General features: G+C 30.7%; 1 protein-coding gene across 1 annotated transcript in view; it reads right to left on the bottom strand.

The window, feature by feature from the left end:
- Nucleotides 1-1,940: 1,940 nt before the first annotated feature.
- The window catches only part of LOC114344298 (uncharacterized), a 51,191-nt gene continuing 26,613 nt past the window's right edge, over nt 1,941-26,518 (bottom strand). Inside the window, exons 4-5 of the mRNA XM_050653408.1 lie at nt 22,795-23,112; nt 1,941-8,820 (exon numbers count right to left, since the gene is read on the bottom strand). Of these exons, the coding sequence (XP_050509365.1) occupies nt 7,531-8,820; nt 22,795-23,112 (1,608 nt within the window). The 3' untranslated portion in view covers nt 1,941-7,530. The remainder of the gene's footprint in view (nt 8,821-22,794; nt 23,113-26,518) is intronic.

Here is a 26,518-nt window from a genome sequence, read left to right as displayed (position 1 = left end):
TTGCCTAAAAATTCTTTATATCGATTCATGTGGAATCTTTTTACACCAACTCAATATGCATGGGTCATAATGTGTAGCAGACAGTATGTTCTTTTATTTTCCATAAGTACGTTATCAATAAAATGAATAGGTGACGAAAAAAAATAAATAAAAACTGGAGCCCGCCAAAGCATTTCTGAGGTTTACGGCACCACTATGCAGTAACGGTTGCTTATACGAAAAAAATGCATAGGACCTTATTTATAGAGAAAATAGTGGTCTTTAATTCTGTATAAGTTTTGTTTTAAAAACATGCATAGGTAATGAGAAAATCGTAAAAACATGCTCTCCAAGGGATAGGGGTAGTTTCTGCAGTTTATTTTCAAGGATAGGGGTAGTTTCCGCAGGGATGTTGCAATAATCATATATATTTATGAAAAAACCAATTGATGGAGCATATGTCCATGAGTCAAAAAGCAAAAAAGAAAATTTTTTCAACCCCCCTTCATTTATTTTTTTTCGGCTACAGGGGTTGCATCAAGAAATCGCTTTTGGTGTCCATGCGTGGGTAATAAAAACGTGCACAAAATGATATATGAAGCATTTTAATAAAAGGCATGGTGTGTGAAGGATTCCAAGAAAATCACTTTCTTTATTAATTCTCCCTTTTTTGAGGTGGTTCCGGAAAAAAACGGGGGTGAATTATAGAAATTTGTAGCTCTAGCATAGGCGGTTCAGATGGTGTAAAAAGGGGTTTTTTAAAATGTAACACCCTGTAATTAAAAAATTTGCAATTGCCCTTAAATGAAACCTATACCAAAAAATCAGCCACTTTTTTGTGATTAATTTCCGCAGGGTTTCTTCTTAATTTTCATTACAGGAAAAAATATTTTTTTTAAACATCTTTTTTAAAAATTTGTCAACTTTGGGGCGCCACCCCTGCTAAACGGTGGGTGATAGACATATGTTGTCGGGAAATAAATAGTAGGAAATATAGTCCTCTTTATTTTAGGATTAAATAAATTTTTTGCAAAACGTACAGGAACAGCTACGTATCGCAAAAACCACAAATTACCCCCGTTAAAGGGATGAAAAGGGGGATTACGGGGCGAAATTTTTTAAGAAAAAGTTGTCTCATAATAAGCACCCCTTGATATACCAGAAAAAAAAATAAAACCGGACTTGTTTCCATTTTGCTAGGTTCAAAATCTGTTTCCTACACTAATATTCTAAATTTGAAAATATATATATATATATATATAGGAAATAATTAGATTTATTTGACATGACATCTCTATTCAACGAGCATTTCATTGACAAAAGTTAGTGACAAGTTTATATGACGTCATTATTACATTTGGGTGAGATTGGAACGGGTAACTCACGTCTGTCATAATATTGGAGGTTAAATATAATGTCAAAATATTGTTTTCAAATAATTATTATAATCGCGAAGACGAAATACAGATTATTATAGTTTTAATACAATTCAATTAAAATACCCAACAACTTGAATCAAAATCAAATAGAGAAACTACAGTAACAGAATTTAGTGTGTAGACTGTTTCATATTTTAACCAACTTCACACCTATAAACAAATATCTTACATAACCTTCTATAGGACCTTCTATAGGTCAAACATGAGTTTGACATTTCTAGTAGGTACAGATAGTTATCTTTGTTTCGCACTCTTAAAGAGAAAGAGAAACAAACAGTAGGTGTAGCCGGTAGCTGCTGTTGTAAATAAATATGTTTTTTATTTGGCAACAGCGATTTCCTGCTAAACTTGACAGTAGCGAAAAAAAAAACAAATATATGAGGAAAAATGTGTTGAATTTGCCATCAATTTTGTACCATTGAGTTATGACGTCATTAAATCTATGACATACAAGCCAAGTTGTTTAAATGGGACCATACTATCCGTCAATGTTGGTGGATTTAGAAAACATGGAAACCACAGTTAATATAAAATAAACATACTTTTATTATTTTATATACATTACATAAATATACATTTTATATACGCTGTGAGCTCGTACGTAGAGGGGATATTTATAAATTCGTGAGCGCCAGTAGTGACAAGTCTGTAAACGTTTACCGGAAATTTGACATAAATGTCAAAGTGATTAATTTTAAATTAAAATTAAAAACATTAATTATAAAAAATATTAGTTGATCAAAGCTGTGGTTTATATTTTTACCTTAAATATACTTACGTTTTAAATTGCGTTTTTTAATGTTGTGTAATATGTAATTATAAATTAATCTTGGCGCCATCTACATGATAATTGTGAAAGTATCCGAAGTAAGAAATTAATATTTCATCAATAGAACGTCAAAATGATTAGCAAAATCTTAAAAAAATATATTATAATTTAATTACTTTTTAGCTTTACGATAACTTTTTATTACGCTTTTATTATAGCTTTTAATTACGATAACAATTAAATAATAAATTTAAAAATTACCGGTGAAAGTTGAATTAGTAACCGCTAGGAGCGACACCAGCGAAGCTCAGAGCGTATACAGTCGGAAAAATGAAAGATTACCCATGAACGATCACATCAATCACTTATTTTGTATTTGCTGTCTTTTTCTATATCAAACGTTTGTTGTTTATAGAAAAAGACTGCAAATACAAAATAAGTGCTTGATGTGATCGTTCATGGGTAATCTTTCATTTTTCCGACTGTACATAAGAAAATACATTTAAAAATATTGTCGTGTAATTATAATATAATTATTATACAATATACAGGGTGTCCCGAAAAGATTGGTTATAACTTATACCACAGATTCTGGGGTCAAAAATAGGTTGATTGAACCTCACTTACGTATATACAATAGTGCACACAAAAAAAGAATGTGTGTGTACTTTGTACGCACGTAAGAAGTTATACTTCTATTATATAATTTCAAAGAAATATACTTAACAGGTTATTTGTATTTTATTTAAATATTAAACTAACTTTCTTACCTACCATTTTTAAAAAACTTTTATTAAAAATATACCAAAAATTAAAAAAAAAAGAATATGAATCGTCCGGGATTTGAACCCGGGACCTCTCGATCTCCGGTCACACGCTCTACCCCTGCTCATATTCCCTTTGTTTTGACAGGTTACAAGATTTCTCATACATACTGACAAATTTAATAGGCCAAGTGAAGTATACAAAAATACTTAAATATACTTACTATTATTATAAAATATCTTATTCCCGAGGAAGACAAATCCAAAGACACAAAAATTATAATAAATAATACATTTACTAAAAACACTAATATATCCTTTCAGTGACTTATTTGCGCTGACAGCGCTGATACAAAAAAGTACTTTTTATATCATAAGATGACATTGTTTTGTAAATGTGTATTCAGTTTAAAAGCTTTTTTAAACTTTGCATGTGACTTGATTATTTTTTTTATTAGGATAAAAGTAAAGGTAGCTCAAGATATCTTTAGCGTCCCCTCCTCTTAAGTTTTTTTGTATCCGCCACTGTCTCATAGCAACTAAAAATCTCATAGTCTGAAATCATCAAACTAGAAAATATAAAAGAATACAGATAACAGTTTGAGTTTTGTAGGGTTTCCACGTATTTTCAAACTCGAGTCTGTTTAGTGGAAACGGTAATATGTTGTGTTTATTATTACCGCTTATAATCTGAATGTTATAGTATATCATATCTGAGAACATAGAACAAAAACTCTTGAAAGAATTAAAAAAATACTGGTTCGGTGAAAAGCGTAAAACAGAGCTGGAAAAAAGATCAGAGTGGAGATTAAAAAGTCTGCGATCACAAAACCAAAGCGACATAGAAAATTATGCGGAACAACGAAGGAACGTAAAGAAAATTTTAAGGGCACGGAAAAGAAAGTATATGGAAGGATAAAGTAAAGCATATTGACAACTACTACTACAACTACAACTGGGTGCCAGGGAAGAACCACGAGTGTAAGAGATAAGCAAGGAAACCTGGTAGTGAACGAAAACCAAATATGTGAAAGGTGGAAAGAATATTTCGAGAAGCTGCTAAATAACGGAGTGACTACTGAAGAAAACTATACTGTTCTTGAACCTCAAATAGGAAGAGAGGAAATCCCAAATCCCACAAAGGAAGAAATTGAAGAAATAATAAAGATATGAAAAATCACAAAAGTCCTGATGAGAGTGGCATTATGGCAGAGAACTTAAAACACGGAGGAGAGACCGCCGTACGAAAACAAATTAGTAAGCTAATAGTAGAAATATGGGACGCTGAAGAAATGCCCCAAGATTAGAACAAGTCCATTATGATGCTCATACACAAAAAGAGAAATAAAACTGAATGCGCAAACTATAGAGGAATATCCTTGTTACAGATAATGTACAAGGTGCTTGCGATATTAGTTAAAAAACGACTAGGTGTGGAAAAGAGCCTAGGAGAATATCAGGGAGGATTTCGTAAGGGAAACATGTTGAAACAAACCCTGATCAATTGAAACGAATACAACATTCCAGCGCAAGTACTGCTTATTGATTACAAGGCTGCTTACGATACAATAGACAGAAGTAAAGTAATAGAAACGCTAAAGGAGTTCCCATTACCAACAAAAATAATAAGATTAGTAAAAATGACAGAAAAACCATGTGTGCTGTAAAATACAATAGTACAGTTTGAAAAGAATTTTAAGTAAAAAGGGAGGTTCGTCAAGGAGGCCCATTGTCCACTTTGTTATTCAAATAGCCCTGGAAAAAGTTGCGAGGGATAGTGGGATAAATAGGTCCGGAACCCTTTTCTACAAGGAACACCAATGTCTGGCGAATGCTGATGATGTGGTTCTTATTGCACGAAGTGAAGAAGACCTGACAAGTACGGCAAAACTGTTTCTGGCTAGCGCTAAGGTCGGGCTGAAAGTGAATATCAATAAATCCAAGTAAATGGAAATTTGGAAATTACGAGGAAAAAAGAAGGAAGCAGCATGGGACAGTTTAAGTTACAGGTGGAGGATGAATCAGAGGTAGAATTTGAGAGGGTGGAGGAATATTTGTATTTGGGTACACTTATCGATCAGACATGTAAGGAAGAAACAGAAATCTAGTTAAGGATGACTAAGAGGTCGCTGGGGCTATGAACAAAATAATTAAGGCTAAAGAAATATCACGTAATACAAAAATAAAAGTATACAAAACAATAACTAGACCTACAATGCTATACAGGGCAGAGACGTGGATTATGGATAAAACCGTACATAATAGATTGGAAGCCTGGAAAAGAAAGATACTTCACAGAATATTTGGTGGAAAAGTAGTTGAGGGAGAATGGAGAAGACAAACGAACGAATAAGTGTAGTAACTGTATGCTAACCCGCTGATATCAAAAATAGTGAGAAAACGCAGACTAGGATGGCTCGGTCATCTAGAAAGAATGCAGGAAGGCAGACAAGTCAAGAATATTGGTAGGACAGCACCGGGGGACAAAAAAAAGAGAGGAAGACCAAGAAGGAAATGGAGAGATGCAGTAATTGAAATTGAAGACCTCAGTGAATTGGGCATCAGAGCTTGGAAGCAGACAGCAAAGAACAGAAACCGATGGAAATTATCCATCCAGCAATGGGACTAAAAGACCTGTTAGCGCTATACATACATACATAGTCTGAATACGCGTATATCAAGTACCGACGCTATATTTATAGTGAGGCAATACAACAAACCGGCATATTTATGTCTCTTGGACGTTAAGAAGATATTATCCACTTATTGTACGCACGATAGACACTATCAGGAGATCTATGTAGGAATAATCAAAATGATCATAAAAATATCGACCAAAACAATACAATAAAAGTAAAAGAAGAGTTATCTGATCCAACACAGGGATTCCCTGAGTCCTCTATAGGGCTTTTCATTCACAGTCATTTGTTTCGAGCTTCTGTCATATGTCGTATACTCCGTGTATATTAATATTATACACAGATTATAGAACATATGACAGAAGCTCGAAACAAATGACAATCGATGAAAAGTCCTATTGTTCAAACTGATCTGGATGAAATAATAATAAAAAAAAGAATACGAAATGGTAGAAAAACAAAAAAATATTCTATACAGACGTCACAATACTAATCTAGCAAAGTGAATATGGTTTACGACGTATGCTAGACCAATTTAACATAATCGCCAGAAAATTTAACATGTTAATTTCCCCAAAAAAGATAAAATGCAAGGTTATAACATAAAATCTACTAAGATCTAAATTAGAGCTGTAGGATCAGATAATATAACAAGTGATGGAGTTTAAATATCTAAGCATCACACTACCTAGCATCGGAAAGCTCGAAACAGAAGTGGAAGATCAAACGAATGAAACAATATGAAGAAATAAAATTATCGCGAAAGAAATGTAAGGCAGAATTTACAAAAAAGTCATCAGATCAATAATGAAGTATGCGGCAGAAACATGACCTGACACAGAGAACAAAAATAATGCTAGAAACAGCAGAGATAAAAACCCTTAGAAAAATTGATACAGTCGAACTCGCTTATTAGAATAGCCTTCGTGCCAAGCAAAAATATTCTTATAAGCGGGATATTCTAATAACCGATCATTGGTGGCTAGCTGAAATAAGTGTACCGAATATACGTTATAATAGTACATACTATGTCAACATACTATGTCAATATGTATATGCATATGGTTTTAGCTCTTTTTATGTCAATAAAAATTTATAATCTACCTACTTACAAAAATAATTACGAAACGATTAGACAATAAATTGGAGTTGGGTTTTAGAAAAGACTTCCGAACAAACGATTAACTATTGGTAATGAATAATCTTATAGAAAAATGCTGTTTCTAAAAACAGCCAAGTGTGTGTCAATGTACCTATAGAAATTTGTAGACAAATGAAATTATTTTATGACCTTGTCGGCATAGGATTGAATTTTCTGTGAGAAAGGAGCGTTTACTCATAACACAGTAATAAAGTGTTTATTAGGTACCTGACAAACCGTAATAATATACAAAACAGCAGGCTTTCGAAGCTCTTACCGACAAACCATTATATCAGGCAAAGTTAAAATTTTTAGGAAATTGTACGTAAAAATTTATTTGTTGACCTGAAAAAATTATTCTAAAAAGCGGTATTAGGTTACTAAACCATATTCCAATAAACGGATAAATTTATTAAAGGGTAAATGGAAACGTTTCGGGACCTCGAATTTATATTCCATAAACCGGGCTATTCCTATAACCGGTACTCTAATAAGCGGGTTCGACTGTAGTAAGAAACTATGGGAAAGATCTATAAGTACAGATGTACGACGGAGATGCAAGGTAGAGAAAGTTAAGGACTGGTTAAGAAATAGAAGAGTAGAATGGAAAGATCATAGCCGAACGAAGCAGAATGACAACAAATAGGATAGTAAAGATCGCGAGAAACAGTTCCCCAATAGGAAGATGATCAGTGGGAAGACCACGAAAACGATGGAGCAACTTACTGGAAGCACATTGAAAAACCTTGTACACCTCAAGTGACCTTGTTTGGCGTCCTTACTTAAATAAAACCTGCTCTTATATTTTTGGTACTCTTTTCATTTTTATGCCTCGAAACTCTTCCGGTAACTTATTGAAAATAGGCGCTATTTTTTTACATTCATCTGGCAGATGCAAATAAATTACACGTTTTTTAGTTAAACCATCAATTGTAGACGTATAAAAACGTTTATTCTTTTTTAAAACGATCAAAAAAGCTTTAATGGCGATCATACGCAGTAACTGAAAAGTAACCCTTTTATTATTTGAATATCTACAAACTTTTCTTGCATGAACTGTGATAGTGTTTTTGATTATGCCTACTAAATACGGCATCTCGTTTGATGATTTTTTAAATTTAGAAACAACTGTCACAGCCACGTCAAACTTGTATGCCACATAAACCATACCTTTAAAATATTCTATTAAAGAATTCTGTAAATCATATTTAATCTGTAATTTGAAATGTTTAAAATAATGATTAGTCAGTCGAAAATTTACACTAGCTTCTATAATTTGCTTACGGTTCTTGAATGTTTTTAAACTCCAAAATTTGAATTGATGTGTCAAACATTTATTTTGACTAAAACATTTGCGCATTTCTTTCGTTTCAAAGTTTAAAACTTGTCCAAAATGTACAATTTCGCAACTATCTTCCTCTAACGCTCTTTGTATTTTAGACTCATTCACTGGAAAATATTGTTTAAACGTAAATTCAAATAATTCAGCTGTTTCGCGGATCGGAGAACAAAATAAATAATCATCAGCAATGCGATGTAGTCTAAAATCACTTGTCATAAATGACTGTAAATGTTTTTGCTCTAAAATGCTGAGGTAAAGGCTACACAGAGCGGCAGAAAGATGATCCCCTTGAAGGAGACCGTGAGTCCACTGAAAGATTTTTTTGGAGTAAGTAACGTTCTGATTTTCCATGTGGTGAATCAAAAACTTTTTTTCTGAGTCTGGGAAGTTGCTCGCTCCGATTGTTTGGCACAACAGTTGGGTATCGACGTTACCGTAAGCATCTTCCAAGTCCATTTTAATGCCATACAAGTATTTGTTATGGTACGTATCCGCAGTGGATTCCCAAAACGAAAACACGTTGCAAGATGAAGCTGTACTAAATGATTTGGCTAAATCACGTATTTTTCGTGATAGGAGTCTGAATTTCTTTTTGGTTTCTTTGGTAATTGCGTTGGCGTACATGATTGGTCTATAGTTGAGACTTGCAGTATCTCCCTTGGGAAACAGCATTAATCTGCCTCTCGAATTTTGAAAATCTCCGCCCACTAAGTACCTCTCTGTTCTTAATATCCCAAATACGCCAACCTGTAATAATAAATGAAATTAGTTATGTACTTATTCTTTATTTAGTAAAATCCTTTGTAAAAAGTATATATTTATTAATTAAAAATCCCTTAAAGGACTACATCACAATAACAGAACGTTTTCAAGCTGAAAAGATCCATCGCAGTGCTGAACAGGATGCGAACATGCTGAGCCACCAAAATACAGGGTGATTGATTAGTGGGGTAAAACTCCGTAGATCCGATATAGTAATAGATATCAATAAAAGTTAATAACAAAAATATTAGCCAACTTTGAGCTTCACATTTCAAAATTAATTAGAATGTTACATTCGATAACATAGTGGGCAGACCAAACTTATATTTTTTTTTAAATGGAACACCCTGTATTTTATTTTATATTTGAAATCTCCTCAACTTCTCCATTACAAAAAAGAATGTGTGTACTTTGTACGCACGTAAGAAGTTATACTTCTATTATAATATAATTTCAACGAAATAAATATACCTACTTAACAGTTACAATACAAAAAATTAACAATAATTACCAAAAATGAACCAAAACTTAACAATGCCACATATTAAAAAAAAAGAAAAAAGTATGAATCGTCCGGGAGTTGAACCCGCAATCTCGCGATTTTTTGATCTCTGGTCCAATGCTCTACCAACAAGGCCATCAAGCCGCATGCTACTTACCTTTCAGATATACATAATTATACATCACGGTGACAAGTGAAATATAAAAATAGATGTTTTATTTTACGCCCAAGGAAGACAAATCCAAAGACACAAAATTATAATAAAAAACCTTTTAAACCACCTTTTTCAAATTGCGCAAGTTGTATTATTAATATTAATGTTAATAAATGAAATATAAATATTTTGACGTTTCACAATTTGACAATTCACTTTTAACTGCAGTGCCTTAAAAATTTTAAAGCACTAGTGCCTTAAAGTAGCATTTTTAACGCTCCTATGGAGTCCTAAAAATTGCATTTTTAACACGTTTGTAGAAAAATTTATTTAAAAACACTAATATATTCTTTCTACACCTTTTCTGGACTGATACATACATAAATTAAAACATTTTGAAGTATAACTTCAAAAATATAATATGAAAACTATTTAAAAAGGCAGTATAACTATTAACTAACCTTTGTTTGTTGTTTCTCTTCCCACAAATTTTAAAACGCAACAACCATACATAACCAAACCGTCAACCGTCCAAACCACAGCTGCGCTACAGCTGCCATATTGGATAATTTTTGACATGTCATTTGAACATCCAATCAGAACAAAGTTATAATGCGCATGCGCCCGGATCATATTTTTTAACATATAAAAATTCACCCGCATATCGCGCGTAAAGCAGTATAACTTCAAAAACATACCGGTTTGTTATGTTATACATGGTATTTACAAAGTTATAACCAATTTTTTTTATGAAAATCGTAACAAGTTCAACTCACTGTATAAATAAAAATCAGCACAAAAGCAATGGATTATTGATGCCATATTTTTTATTTATTGTCAAAATTTTCATAAATGATTGATATTGCTCATTTTCTTTATATTGAATACAGGGTGAGTCAAAACGCAAGTACATTATTTTCTTAGTAATTTTAAATAGAACACCCTGTATTTTATATCACTAGCGAAAAGTACCATTTCCGTACTTTAATTTTTATATAACATTCCCTATGTCTAAATTTATTAGTTTTCCAGATATTTTCATTTTTCAGAGCAAATTACTAATTACGGGTCTAAATCTTTCCAAACTTTAAGTAAGCAATGACTGAATTATCTAAAACTGACAATTTATGATTATTGATTGTCAATCTGATAATAAATGTTACAATGTAGCAAATAAAGAAGGAACAATAATTTATTAGTAATAAATGTTACAAAAAAAAAACACAAACACAAAATACAACATTTTGTGAAAACAATTAACAACTACTTTTGTATGTAAATGTAACAATGTAACAAATAAAGAACGAAATATATTTTATCAGTAAAAAATTTTACAAAAAAAAACATGAACACAAAATACAACATTTTTGAAAAATTAAAAGCTACTTTTAATAAAATATTTTAAATATTTAATTACATAAGTTGTTCAAAATGACCTCTTAACACATTTATGCATGCCTAAAAAAGGCCATTACTAATGTTACTTTTCCACAGTGATATAAAATACAGGGTGTTTCATTTAAAATTGCTGAGAAAATAATGTATGTACCTACTTGCATTTTAACTGACCCTTAATTAAATATAAAGAAAATTAGCAATATCAATAATTTTTAAAAAATTTGACAATAAATAAAAAATGGCATCAATAAACCAGTGCCGTTTTGCTTATTTTTATTTATACAGGGAGTTAAACTTCTTACGATTTTCACATAAAATTGGTTATAACTTTGTAAATACCCTGTATAACATACCAAACCTTTCTATTTTATGATGAATAAGTTAACAGGATCTCGAATATAAAATCAAATAGAGGATGTTCCATTTAAAAAAACATAAGTTTGGTCTGCCACTATGTTACACCCTGTGGTATTATAATATCACACTGTACAAAATATGTTTAAAACTCATTCAAAGTCATTAATCCATGTAGTATCTGTTCTTGTATCAATAACCGCAAGTAACATTGAATTGTCATGTTTTGTTATTATTTAAATGTGTATATAAACATTAACTCGGTGGAGAAAGATTATTGTACTCAGTATTTAATTAATGTAAGGTAGGTCGCTACTGATATATGTAAACAGATTGTTATGGTTAGTCATTGATGGAGTTGAGTGTAAATAATATAATGTATTTGAACTAAGAAGAGAGTTTTAATTAATTACGACCTAGAAGACAGTAACATCACACTACTTATTACATGGCGCTCCTGTAAATTAATTGGGAGAATCTTCTGAAAATGGGCGACAAAAATTGGAAACGGAGACGGCGAAGATGGACCAGGACGAAGATGCAGAGAACCCAGTGAACAAAGACACAAGTGGAAATAAAATGTAAGTAAGAATGTCTATCTTTATTAAAAATGCTTCCCTCGTTTTATATTATTATTGAACATTGAATATTTATCTTTGCTGATTTTTGAATAATTTATGAAGTATCGATTTTTTTAAGAATATCTATGAATTTTGAAACATGAAGTGATTTTTGAATTGAATATTTTTATCGAAGTTTATTATATATGCTATTCTTGAATTTTTGTTGAATTTTAAATCTTTATTGAATTTATTTGAAAAATCTCTATCCGATTTCGATTTTTAGTACGGTTATTTTTGAATATTTTATGGAATATCGAATTTTTTCCAAAAATTTCTATCGAAGTTTGAGATATAAACTTATTTTGAATATTTTTATCTAACTTTTGCATATGCTATTTTTGAATTTTTATTGAATTTTTTTTCGAATATGTATACTATTATTGAATTTTATTAGCAGTTGTTTTTGTTATTGATCTTTTAGATACATTTTTATCAATTTTGTGTTAAATTTTGTATGATATGAACCTGAATGAATAATTTTGTGTGATAAATGATATATAAATGATTTTTTTTAATGAATAATGATTAGTGATGACATACGTTAATATAAGAGCTTAAGATAAACATTGCTGTAAGTAAGAAATATACTTTTAACGAACCGACCTGATGAGTCGAGATAAGGAATCTGGAGAACTATATAGATAAGAAGAATAACTAACAATATTATAAGCTAAATATTATGAGGCAACTAGAGACAATAAGAAACCCACTGCTCTTGTCAAATTAGGAAGGTACTAAGTGATTTATAGAAGCTTGAAAGCTTATTAGAGACCCACTCTGTGTTTTGAAGGGTACCTATTTTATTCATGATTATTCGTGAATAAACAACGGCCTCAAAGCAAGGGATTGAGGTTGTGATATTTTTAGAAGAATTTGAACCGCATAAAATACCTATTTCGTGTTTTGAGTTAACTATACCACCTTAATGGTGCGTACAGATCAGGGCGAAAATTCGGGTTAATATTGGCGGAGAACTAAGACATCCGAGTGAAACCTCTTTTATTAAGGTAAAACGAAGGTATCGGAGCTAGTATATGAAGTGATGATTATGATGTTATATGAAATGATATATGAGATAAATGATATATGATTGTTATATGAAATATGTATGTGAAGATGAATTATATACACTGTAGAAGTGCTATTATATGAAGAAATATTAATTATATGAGTTGTAGTACCAGCCAAGAAGAAAAGAAAGAAAAAGGAGAATTTTTATTAAAATATGTGGGAAAAATGAAAGAAGACACATAAAAATTGCAAGAAAAGAAGCAAAATTAAGAATAATATCAAATAAGTAGCTAATCATTGAATTATGTCTAAGAGTTAAAGTTGTAATTTTTTTTTCTAAAGTAACGTAAATTATAAATAACTTATTTTTAAATGCGTATAATGAATTCAGGTTAAATTTTCGTGGAAAATGGAAGTGTTTGAATTAAGGATAGACAATATCTTACAATAAGTGTTAGTAGATAGTAAGCAAAGGGACACAAAAAGTGAAGTTCTTAGAGAGATTAAATCTTTATTATAGGTACAAGAGAGTTATTAGAAGTTTTTTAGAGACATAGAAGCTTTTTAGAGAGATTACATTTTTATTATAGGTACATTATTTTAAAGTTAGTAAGACATATATAAATAAATCAAAAGAAGACTGAAATAGGAATTATTAATAGAGTAAAGGATACATTTTTTACTTATTCGAGTAATATTAGCTTAGCTTAGGACTTTTAGGTAGATACGAGATTTTTAGTTAGGTATTCCCCGCTTATATGAGATGCCTATAGGCACTAAAAGACTATTTAAAAGTTAGGATCAATTTCATTCACTGTGGACACTGTTTTGATGAAGTGAATTAATGAACGAAAAAAAAAAGGACGAAAAGACACGACGTGAAAGTACGTGAACTAGTAATAGGTTATAAAATACCAGTTTTAGTATAGGGAAAATATGAACTTTTGTGTAAAATAGGAAAAAGAATATACATGTCTAGGGAAAAATTGATTGATCTGAAACGTACCATGTTAGTTAGGATAGTTAGGAAATTTAATTTTTGAAAATAGTATTAGGTAACCATAAACATTTTTGTAAAAGGGAAAGAGGAGCATCACATTTTAAAAATATGTAATTTTAACAAAACGGGGAGGTGTGGTATTATAATATCACCCTGTACAAAATATGTTTAAAACTCATTCAAAGTCATTAATCCATGTAGTATCTGTTCTTGTATCAATAACCGCAAGTAACATTGAATTGTCATGTTTTGTTATTATTTAAATGTGTATATAAACATTAACTCGGTGGAGAAAGATTATTGTACTCAGTATTTAATTAATGTAAGGTAGGTCGCTACTGATATATGTAAACAGATTGTTATGGTTAGTCATTGATGGAGTTGAGTGTAAATAATATAATGTATTTGAACTAAGAAGAGAGTTTTAATTAATTACGACCTAGAAGACAGTAACATCACACTACTTATTACAACCCTGTAACATTCTAACTAATTTTGTAATGTACTATTACTATAACGGATCTACGTAGCTTTACCCCACTAATCAATCACCCTGTATAAAAATATTTGGACAAAAACCCCTTACGGTAGGTTTCACAAAGTAAAGTTAACTTGTGGTTAAGAGATAACCAGTGGTTATCCTGAAATATGCGTTTCACAATATATAAAGTCAACGGCTGAGTTGTGGTTAACAGACAAAATTTTTAACTCGAAGATAGAGTGTCACTCAAATGTTGGTTTAGGGCCAGTTGTTCAATCAATAGTTAACTCATGGATTACGCAAACCATGTTTTTAAGAAGTTGTTCAATGCTGGTTAACTTTCGGATTTATTAAACCCGAGTACTGAAGCGGCGACAATGTTGCCAGATATTAATTAAAATTTGGGAACAAATTTTTCAATGAAAATTGTGCATAAAAATGTGTTCTGTGGTATATATAATGATTTTTGACGTGTATTGTTTACATTTTCTTTTAATATTCATGTGCATTTGTTGTTAATTTGTATCAGTGATTATTTTTGTGTTTTAAATTTCAAAAATCTAAGAAAGCAATAAAAGAAACAGAGTTGCTAACTTTACTTCAAGAAAAACTTATGTTGAAATAGTAATGATGATTTTTTAGCTTATAACAATAAAAATTTTATACCAAATAAATGTTTTTTAATTTCTTTCCCAAAAAATTAATGAAAAGTTTTCCAATTTGTTTTTACCTGATTTTTACACATAATGAAGAAGAAACTTGTGTAAAAATATACAGGGTGTTCCATTTAAAAAAACGAAGTTATAGGCAACTTCCGGTATAACCGGAAGTAGCAAATAGATGAAAATATTTTCATTGAATAGATCACTCTTAAAAACCCCTTTATTCCAATTTTTAAGATTCTGTATAGAATTTCTATTTCTAATAGGACTTTTATCTGCCTCACCCTGTACATTATGTGTATGTATACATAAATAGCATAGAACGTACGCAACGCTTATATAATATAGGTATAGCACTTCTTTTTGGATGTGGAAAAGCATTGAGCTTGTAATTTATATACTATAAGAAGTTTTCACTTCTGTCGGCACTCCCTTTGAGTGCTTTAAATTTTGTTGTTGTTGTTGTTGTTTTTGTTTATATTGTATTTACTAGTAGGTTACCTATGTAATTTCTTTGTTTTTGGACATAATAGGGACTTGTCCCTCTGCCCTTGTTTAAGTATAATAATAATAATATCAAATTTTATCAATCCTGCATGAGATATTCTATTCTCCACAGGCTAAGAAAAAACAAAGAAATAATTAACACTGTAGTAAAGAATAGAAAATTGTCTTACTTCGGCCACATTATGCATAATAATAAATACCGACTTCTACAGTTGATTCTACAAAGCAAGAGGCCCTGGACGTAGACGTATATCCTGGCTGTCCAATCTTAGGAAGTGGACTGGTCTAACGTCAACTGATATATTTCGAGCTGCTGTGAATAGAATAAGATGGGTCAATGTCGTCGCTAACATCTCCAGAAGATAGGCACCTTGAGATGATGGTTAAAATTGTCCTAGATTTAGCACTAGGCATCATAGGACTCCCTATGTGGTAGTGACGTTGATTATCGTTACTTTCGAGTATTCGTTACAAATCGTTACTTTTGTATAAAGTAATGTTTTACAGTATTCGTTACTTTGATTACTATGATCACTTTTGTTACTTTTGTATTTGGGTACCGGTAATCATATCGAAAATCGTATTTATCAGTAGGTAGGTATTTTGTATAGGTATTCCGTTATCACAAGTAATCATTTACAGTATTCGTTACTTTGATTACTATGATTACTTTTGTTACTTTTGTATTTGAGTACCGGTAATCATATCGAAAATCGTATTTCTCAGTAGGTAGGTTGTAGATACAATAGTCGTTACTCGCTCTGATACGATTGGTACGAAGTAACGAAGTAATCAGAGTAATTAAAGTAGATACAGTAGTCGTTACTCGCTCTGATACGATTGATACGAAGTATCGAAGTAATCAGAGTAATCAAAGTAGATACAATAGTCGTTACTCGCTCTAATACGATTGGTACGAAGTAACGAAGTAATCAGAGTAATCAAAGTAGATACAATAGTCGTTACTCGCTCTGATACGATTGGTACGAAGTAACGAAGTAATCAGAGTAATCAAAGTAACGATTTGCCTCTCTGTATAGTAATCGTTACTTTCGGTATTCGTAAGTAACGAGTACTTTGTAACGAATAGTTACTTTTTCAACATCACTACTATGTGGGCTGAACATCCTGAGGTTATGTCCTCACATTACACACGGTAGTTAACAAGAACTCAGTTGTAAAACGATGTAGCGATACTAGTAAGCTTTGTAACCAAACCAATTCATAGCGTAGCTGTTTCTGTAAGCGCAGCGTTGGCAGGTTATCAAAGTCAGAAAATTGTTAAGAACAGATATGTACGTTACGGACAGCGTTAAAATTATCGATAATTATCGTACACCTGGCAACGCTGGACGATATTTTAAGAAGCGTTAAATTCGATCGGAAACATTAGGGTTTATATCGACAGACTAGTAGGAAATGTAATTTCTATCTGTCTCTATTAAGTGGGAATATAATTTTATTATCTCTGTCAGCATATCTGGCTAATTTTGTAATTCGCACCGTGCGTCTCCCCTCTATTTACAGTCACGTGACACGCTAACAGTTTTGTAAGGACGTTTTAGCATTGAGTCTTATGGGATTATTTTGTTAAACTTGAATATTTTATTTTCTAGGGATATTAACCCAATACAAATTGTTAGAATTCATTAGTTATTCTTTTATAGTGTCACTTATAGTTCAACAAAAATATTTTTTGTTGTTAATAAAGATTTATTGACATAATTTGCGATAGTGAGGTTATATAGGACATACCGTATCCGTACATTTTAGAGTCAATTCGGATTTATTAGAGCTAAAAAGTGTATGTACAAAACTTATAAAAATGTAAATAATATTATTATATCATGTGTATATTGCCATATCCTTTGTATACAGGGTGTTTGGTAAAGAATAGGCCATAGCTTAACCTTAGATTCCTGAGGTTAAAATAGGTCGATTTAAGCTAACTTACCTTAGTACAAAATGGTATCTCATGGGAATATTTTTTCCAACGAACCCGCCGTTTTCGCCTGGTCTAATAATGATTAAGGAATGGTTTTAGGTTTGCGCAAAAGTCAAGACAATATTTTATTGAATTTTTAGATTAAGTATATCTGGGAAAACACTTACTCTGGACTAATTAGTAAAATACAAGGAAAAGTTATTTACCAGTAATTTTATTGCTGGAATCGAATCTTATGGCCCTATAATATTAATAATATTAGACAAGACGAAAACGGCAGGTTCGTTGGAAAAAATATTCCCATGAGATTTTTTTGCATAATCACATTTGTAATACACCCCAGAATAAGGTTCAAGTAGTCGCCCACGAGAAAAGTGGTCCAAATTTTTTTAACACATTTTTTTCAATCAAATTGCAAAAATTATTATTTTTGGTCTGGACAATTTTTTTAAGGGTTCTTTAGAGTCTCTTGTAATTTTTCTCTAAAGTTGATGGTTTTCGAGTTATAAGCAATTTAAAATTTGAAAAACGCAAAATGGCCATTTTTAAGACTTGATAACTCAGTTAAAAATTATTATTATGAAAGTCAGAAAGTGACTAAATCAAAGTTTAAAGCCCCCCCCCCTTACTAACCTGTTATTTTTAATTATTAACAATAAGCCGTAAGAGCGTATTGACGCGACTGTAAATGTGAGTGCGAGTAAGATGCCCCATTGGACTGCCGGAATGGCATCTCTCTCGCACTCACCATAGACGGCCGCCTAATACGTGCTGGCGCTCGTTATTATTACTTAAAAATAACAGCATAGTAATAAAACTATGAAAAAAATTTCTTCAGAATCTTGTAGGGGGGCTTTAAACTTTGATTTCTGACTTTCATAATAATAACTTTTAACCAATTTATTAAGCGTTGAAATTTTTCGTGTTTTTCAATTTTAAATTGTTTATAACTCGAAAACGATCAACTTTAGAGAAAAATTACAAGAGACCTTTTTTGTCCAGAATGGTACAAAAAACCTAACAAAAATTTGTACGGGCCAAAAATATTGATTTTTGCAATTTGATTAAAAAAAAATTGGACCACTTTTCACGTGGGCGACTTCTTGAACCTTATTATGGGATGTCTCACGAATGTGATTATGCAAAAAAATCTCATGGGAATATTTTTTCTAACGAACCCGCCGTTTTCGCCTTGTCTATATAGGTATGCAAAGTCCGCAGATAGTGTGCTACTTTTTTTATAAAAAAAAATGGCTCCCGAAAATCGTGTTTTTTCAATTTTTGCTCTATAACTCCAAAGATTTTAACTTTACACCAAAAACACCCAAATAAAAATTCACCGTTATTAAATTCTGCATAGAGACATGTTTTTCCCGATTTACTTTGATGAAAAGTTTACTTGGAAAAAGCTTGTTTTTCCAACCAAATCTTTAATTTTCAACTAAAATTTTAGGTAAGTAATTATTTATTAATAATTAAATAACTTGGTGATATCAAAACACTTTTGGTATGGATTATATTTCCAGAAGGCGATAAAAATTGAATGAACAATTTAGCAACAATTAAATTGTTAAATAAAAATTTACGGTCGCAATAAAAACCATAATAATTACGATGCATAAGAATAACTATGATTTTTGTATAAAATACCTATCTAACGTACTTTGCAGAATTGAGATTGGACTATTTAAGCGGCATCAGGAATATTTTAAAATTATAAACAATTTTTTGGCTTATAAACAAATAGAATAGCTCGGGAAATATTAAATTAAAGTAAATGATAAAACGGTATTGGAAAAAAGGCAGCACGACGCTTCTTTTAAAAGAAAAAACGTTTAATTGCGATGAGTGGTTCCAGAGATACAACCGGTCAAAGTTGACCGGCATGTACGGCAAAGATATAAACAATAAGATGGTAATTTTCAAACCATCACCTGTTTATTTCGGTCCTCTTTCTCCACACAAAATTTCATATCTTTAAAAGACTCGTAACGTATATTATTATAATAAAACTATCAATATTACGAGTGAAAAATGCCAAAAATACCATAATTCCAATCAAAAATTAGCTTGGAGAAAAAAGACTCTCACAGTACAGGCGGGTTGACATTACTAGTGAATAATTTGTTAGATATCCGTGCTATTGTTAGATATTTTATTATCTATTTTCAAACTCGAGCAGTACATTTGTATTTATGCAATGCATAGATATTTTATTATCTATTTTCTATTCTATTCTATTGTTAGATATTTTATTATCTATTTTCAAACTCGAGCAGTACATTTGTATTTATGCAATGCATAGAAACAAATGTACTGCTAGAGTTTGAAAATAGATAATAAAATATCTAACAATAGTACGGGCAAAATACGTAAGCGTGAGCCACGTTCGTTGTTCACTAGTAATGTCAACCCGCCTTACAAGATCGGTATACGTTAAAAGAATGTATTTTCTTGGCTCCCATGGAGCAATTTTCTTCATTTTTTTTTGTTCCCAAGTAACTCGAATAGAGCCATCTAACTAACGCATTATTAAATGTCAAAGTTGCGTTTGTTTTGTTCAAATAAATTAATTTATTTATAAGAAAATAAAACTACATATTTTTTCCACTTGTAAACTTTTTTAGAAAAACTTAGCACAAATGTACCTTTTAACGTTTACTATAGAAATATTCTCATTTGAACCGTCTAGTTTCTTTGTTATTAAAGATATCAGAGAAATTAAAAAATAAAATATTCAAAAAATATGAGACTACAACCTAATATCGGGGTATACTCACCTTTGTGCCTTTTTCTTCCTACAAGGTGTCTCAAACTTTTGTTTCGGTTAAAACACATGTTAAATTACAAAACCGTCTATTTTTTTTGTTTCTAAAGATATCAGGGACATTCAAACAACAGCATGTTCACAAAACATAAGACTTCAATACGATTTCGATATATACTCCCATTTGTACCTCGTCCTCCCTACAGGGCGTCTCAAACACTCAAACTTAACATAAGAAAAACATTTTTTTTCTTCCATCCGGTATAAGTACAAAAAAAGTTTGAGTAAACCTTTGCATAACTGTGTAAATACTTAAGAAAAGTCTAAAATAATAAAAAAAATTAGCGGAATCCGTTAATCTGTTCACGAAAAAATCTACTATAAAAATTCAGCAGAATTTTCTACATCCCTAACTTTTGACGAGCAGTTTTTTTAAGCGGCCTCAGGATTATTTTAAAATTATAAACAATTTTTTGGCTTATAAACAAATAGAATATCCCGGGAAATATTAAATTAAAGTAAATTATGAAAACGGTATTTATTGGAAAGAACGCGGCATGACTCTTCTTTTAAAAGAAAAAACGTTTAATTCTAATAAGTGGCTCTTGAGATACAACCGGTCAAAGTTGACCGGCATGTACGGCAAAGATATAAACAATAGGATGGTAATTTTCAAACCATCAATTTTTTGTTTCAGTCCTCTTTCTCCACACAAAATTTCATATCTTTAAAAGACGCTTAACATATATTATTATAATAAAAACTATGGATATTACGAGTGAAAAATGCCAAAAATACCAAAATTTTAATCAAAATTTAGGTTGGAGAAAATGGAATCTCAAAGTTCAAAATCGGTATACGTTAAAAAAATGCATTTTCTCGGCTTCCCATGGAGCAATTTTCTTCATTCTTTTTTTACTAGCCATCTAACTAACGCATTATTAAATGTCAAAGTTGCTTTTGTTTTGCTATAATAGATTAATTTATTTGTTATAACAAACATTTTTAATTTGTTTAAACAAAGATTGTTTAAATAATTATACAGCTTTCAAATGAGAATATTTCTATATTAAACGTTAAAAGGAACACTTGTGATAAGTTTTTCTAAAAAAGTTTACAAGTGGAAAAAAATATGTAGTTTTATTTTCTTATAAATAAATTAATTTATTTGAACAAAACAAACGCAACTTTGATATTTAATAATGCGTTAGTTAGATGGCTCTATTCGAGTTACTTGGGAACAAAAAAAGAATGAAGAAAATTACTCCATGGGAAGTCAAGAAAATGCATTGTTTTTAACGTATACCGATCTTGTACTTTGAGATTATTTTTTCTCCAAGCTAATTTTTGATTGGAATTATGGTATTTTTGGCATTTTTCACTCGTAATATTGATAGTTTTATTATAATAATATACGTTACGAGTCTTTTAAAGATATGAAATTTTGTGTGGAGAAAGAGGACCGAAATAAACAGGTGATGGTTTGAAAATTACCATCTTATTGTTTATATCTTTGCCGTACATGCCGGTCAACTTTGACCGGTTGTATCTCAGGAACCACTCATCGCAATTAAACGTTTTTTCTTTTAAAAGAAGCGTCATGCTGCGTTTTTTCCAATACCGTTTTTATCATTTACTTTAATTTAATATTTCCCGAGCTATTCTATTTGTTTATAAGCCAAAAAATTGTTTATAATTTTAAAATATTGCTGATGCCGCTTAAATAGTCAAATTTCAATTCTGCAAAGTACGTTAGATAGGTATTTTATACAAAAATCATAGTTATTCTTATGCATCGTAATTATTATGGCTTTTATTGCGACCGTAAATTTTTAATTAACAATTTAATTGTTGCTAAATTGTTCATTTAATTTTCATCGCCTTCTGGAAATATAATCTATACCAAAAGAGCTTTTATATCACCAAGTTATTTAATTATTAATAAATAATTACTTACCTAAAATTTTAGTTGAAATTTACAGATTGGTTGGAAAAACAAGCATTTTCCGAGGAAACTTTTTGTCAAAGTAAGTCGGGAAAAACATGTCTCTATGCAGAATTTAATAACGGTGAATTTTTATTTGGGTGTTTTTGGTGTAAAGTTAAAATCTTTGGAGTTATAGAGCAAAAATTGAAAAAAAAAACACGATTTTCGGGCGCCATTATGTTTATAAAAAAAGTAGCACACTATCTGTGGACTTTGCATACCTATATTATTAATATATAGGGTCATAAGATTCGATTCCAGCAATAAAATTGCTGGTAAATAACTTTTCCCAAAAATCGCCTATTCTCCGATAATCTGCCCAGACTATACCTCAGTATGATATTAAAAGAATTTAAGCTACTTCAAATGTAGCTGTAATTCTGCACCAGAATTTTAAAGTAAAACTAGCATTTTACATTTTATTTATTTGATAACGTCAAATTGTATAACATAATCCGTGGTCGGAGCAGTAGCCACGTTCTGTTGTATGGAGTAAACCGACTTATTTCGTATTAATTAAATAATGACGCATGGGTAAAAATCCATGGACTCAATTTTAGATACATACCTGAAACTTATTCCATTCCTGTCTGGGAATGAATTTTATCTCGTATGTTTTCAATAACCTAATACAAACATAAAAATGCCGTATTAAAGGTTTTACAATATTATCTAAAAGATAAATGTTGTACTCGAGAAGTCGGGACATTTGTATCTTCTTCTCTTTGGAAAATTCCTGGAGCCAGTCTATACATCCTAGGTCATATCCTTCTATCAAGCTGGATTTAAAGACGCATTCTCCCCGACTTTGACTTGTTAACTTATTGACTATGGAATAAAACCTTTTCCTATTCTGCGTACTTCCAAAATAATTCTGAGGAATTATCTAAAATTATTATATAATATATATTGTTATGAGTATATATTGTTATGAATATATATTGTTATGAGGTATTTGTAAAATATGTTTAAAAAAATATTAAAAAAATAAAAAGAAAAAATTAAAAAATAATAATAAAAACATGAAACAAAAAAAATAAATAAAAAAAAATTTATAATAAAAAAAATAAAATAAAAAATTAAAGAAAAAAATCACTAAGAGGATTTAAAGCTCCGCGGGGTTGAACCGGGTTGACATCCTATCGTAGTGACAAAAAAAAACAAAACAAACAACAAAACAAAAAAAAACTAAAATAAAATACAAAAAAGAATGCATTTATTTTAATATTAAGATTAGTATTTTTATTTGCAAAATGTAAGTATACACTATGTGTTCTTGATAAACATTGAGTAGTATAATATATTTATATTTATTAACATAGTATGTACATTAGCTGTAATAAGTAGGTAAATAAGAAGTAAAAAATTGTAATAATATTATAATAACCAAGTTTCACTAATTGGCAATATCTTTAATACATTTATTTTTGATTGAGACTGGCTGAATGACCATAGTCCAAGCCAAAAAAGAAAAAAAAATTGTTATGAGTCTCATATACTGCGAATGTTGGAATTTATTAGAGATAAAAATTTGTAGCACAAACCCAAATGTTTACTATACAGAGTGGGACAAAGAAACCTCGATATTTGGCAGTATTTATTAGATTTTAAGGAAATGAAGAAACAGGTCGATTTACATTTTTACGATACATACATCTGTCACCCCCTCCCTTCCATTTCACCACCCCTTATTTTTAAATAGGGAATAGGAGTCGTGTGCTACCCCGTTTGAAAGGTTATTCAATTCTCTATTCAGTAATATTAACATTGACAAAATTATTTATACAGGGTGTCCAAGAAAATTTATTTTGTATTAAATTAATTGACACAAAAAGAAGAATGTATGCAATTTATTTAACTCAAAATACATTCTACTACTGACAGAAAACAGACAAAAATATTTATTTGACAAATAAAGCTTATTTTTCGCTTACATTCCATATTCAACCTACCAAGAGACAGATGGGTGGCAGCTTAAACAGCTAAACGAAAAGCAATGTTTATTTATCAAAAAACATTTTTTTCTGTTTTGTGACGACAGTAAAATGTATTTTGAATTAAATAAATTACATACATTCTTCTTTTTGTGTCATTTAATTTATTTAAAATATTTTTTCTTGGACACCCTGTATAAACAATTATGTTAATGTTTATATTACTGAATAGAGCATTGAATAACCTTTTAAATGAGCTAGCACACGATCCCCATTCCCTATTTAAAAGTAAGGGGTGAGGGAAGTGGAAGGGAGGGGGTTGACAAATGACAAATGAATGTACCGTAAAAATGTGTCCCCTTAAGCGCTTGTTCACAATGGACGTAACCATAAGATGAACATACTTAAATCGTTATCATTTCGTAAACCGTAATTTGTAGATAATTTTATGAAGTGTTCACAATAGACTTAAATTTTACGTAACAAAACAGGTATTGGCTGTGAGTTTCGACGGTAGCGCTATCTCGCGGTTTGAAACTTATACTTTTCTGATAAAATTTATGTATGTGAAATATACAAAACGAGAAAAATAGATACTTATCTAGAAAGACACAAATTATGAACTGAAATATTATTGTTACCTGATTACTAAACGAATACACAGAATTAATAGTAAAATTAATTATGTTTTTTTTATTTTATTCATTATAATTTTAATATTTAATATATAAGTTCGTGAGACTGGATGACTGCTTACGCAAGAGACCATTGAGAAAAAGAATAAGTTTATATGAATTATTTAACATTTTAAAGGTTACCTCTGTTTATTTTTGTGTGCTTACTGCTTTGATTATTAAAATTTGCAATTAGGGATTCCAATGAACTGTCAGTGGTGGCCGGTGGATGGCTAAACTGACATGGCCATAGACATAGTTAAGGGGGGTGGTCATGGCGTATCTAATGTTTACCTTGAATATTGACAAATTTGTAAAAAATATCCTGTTTGGTTTTGTTTTTTTGTTAATTGTGTAGCGAAATTTTTGAAATTGTGATAGCAAATTAAATATGAAGTGGTTTAAACATTGGATACGCCTATGGATGACAGTTTCGCCATCCAGCAGCCATATTATATCACGTGATTTGGAATGCCTAATTTGTATGAATTGTAATTTGTTTGAATTCTATCAAAATGGATATTAAACATTATACTGGATTCAGTCTTATTTCCCATGATATCCAATTTCAATCAGCAACACCAAAAAAGGAAAGGATTTAGTTGATACAGGACATGTACGCAATGTTTCCGAATATAATAACTGCATCCAGTACTGTTATATTCAATATTTTTACATGAATCAATACAACAGCTGCAATATCTTGTTTTCTTTTTTGAAAAATCCATATTACCCGCCATTTCAGTTTGTGAAGTTTATCAAATGCACAAAACAAAACTGCCAACTGCCACTAACACAGCGTTGCCACATTTTATTTAGAAAATCTACTGTAAGTTTAGCTTACTAAAATCTACTTATCAAAAACTAAAATATACTATAAAACTTTATTAATATATTTGTATATAATTTATGACCTTTTATAATAAAAATAACAGCTGACTAACTAGAAATTTTTTTTATTTAGCTAATGCCTCGACAACTAATGGGCATTGGCATGGTGATGGTACAGTGGATTTTACCAATTAGGTAGCTAGTGTTAAGTCGACTTTACATTACATGATTTATCATGTGATTTGTCATATGATTTGGTCATGGAGTAAAATTTACATGTTTACACTGTGTGATTTGTCATATGATTTTGCCATAAGCATTGTGTTTTATCATAAGCATTGTCATGCGGCTCGTCATGGGCAAAATCATATGATAAATCACGTGATAAATCATGTAGTGTAAAGTAGACTTTATGTGTAGTGTGTGTGTTGAGTAAGTGTCTTGTTACTTTGGAAAGTCGATGTCATTGTCTTTGCAGAGACTACAGATCCCCCAAGGATAGAAACTATTTTCATTTATTAATTTATAATAAACGAAAAATTCTCTACCCTGGTGAAATTCAAACTCACGACCATTCGGACCTTTCGATCTAAAAGTAGGCGCTCTTACTACTGAGCCACAGAGGGAGTTTAACTAGAAATTAATATGACTGTTTGTAAACAAAAACCAAACTTTTTTATATTTTAACTGGGGAACAAAATGACCAACTATAATTAATTTTTATCAGTTTCATATTTAATATTTATATATAATATTTTGTCATCCACTGATTTTAACATCTGCATATCTGGATCACATTCTTCAAACAATTATTTCGCATTTTACATTAGAAACACGCAAACACAACATTTGT

The sequence above is a fragment of the Diabrotica virgifera genome, chromosome 6, assembly GCF_917563875.1.
Source record: "Diabrotica virgifera virgifera chromosome 6, PGI_DIABVI_V3a".
Lineage (NCBI taxonomy): Eukaryota > Metazoa > Arthropoda > Insecta > Coleoptera > Chrysomelidae > Diabrotica > Diabrotica virgifera.
Note: the sequence above shows the minus strand (reverse complement) of the source record. Positions and strands in the feature narration are given on the sequence as shown.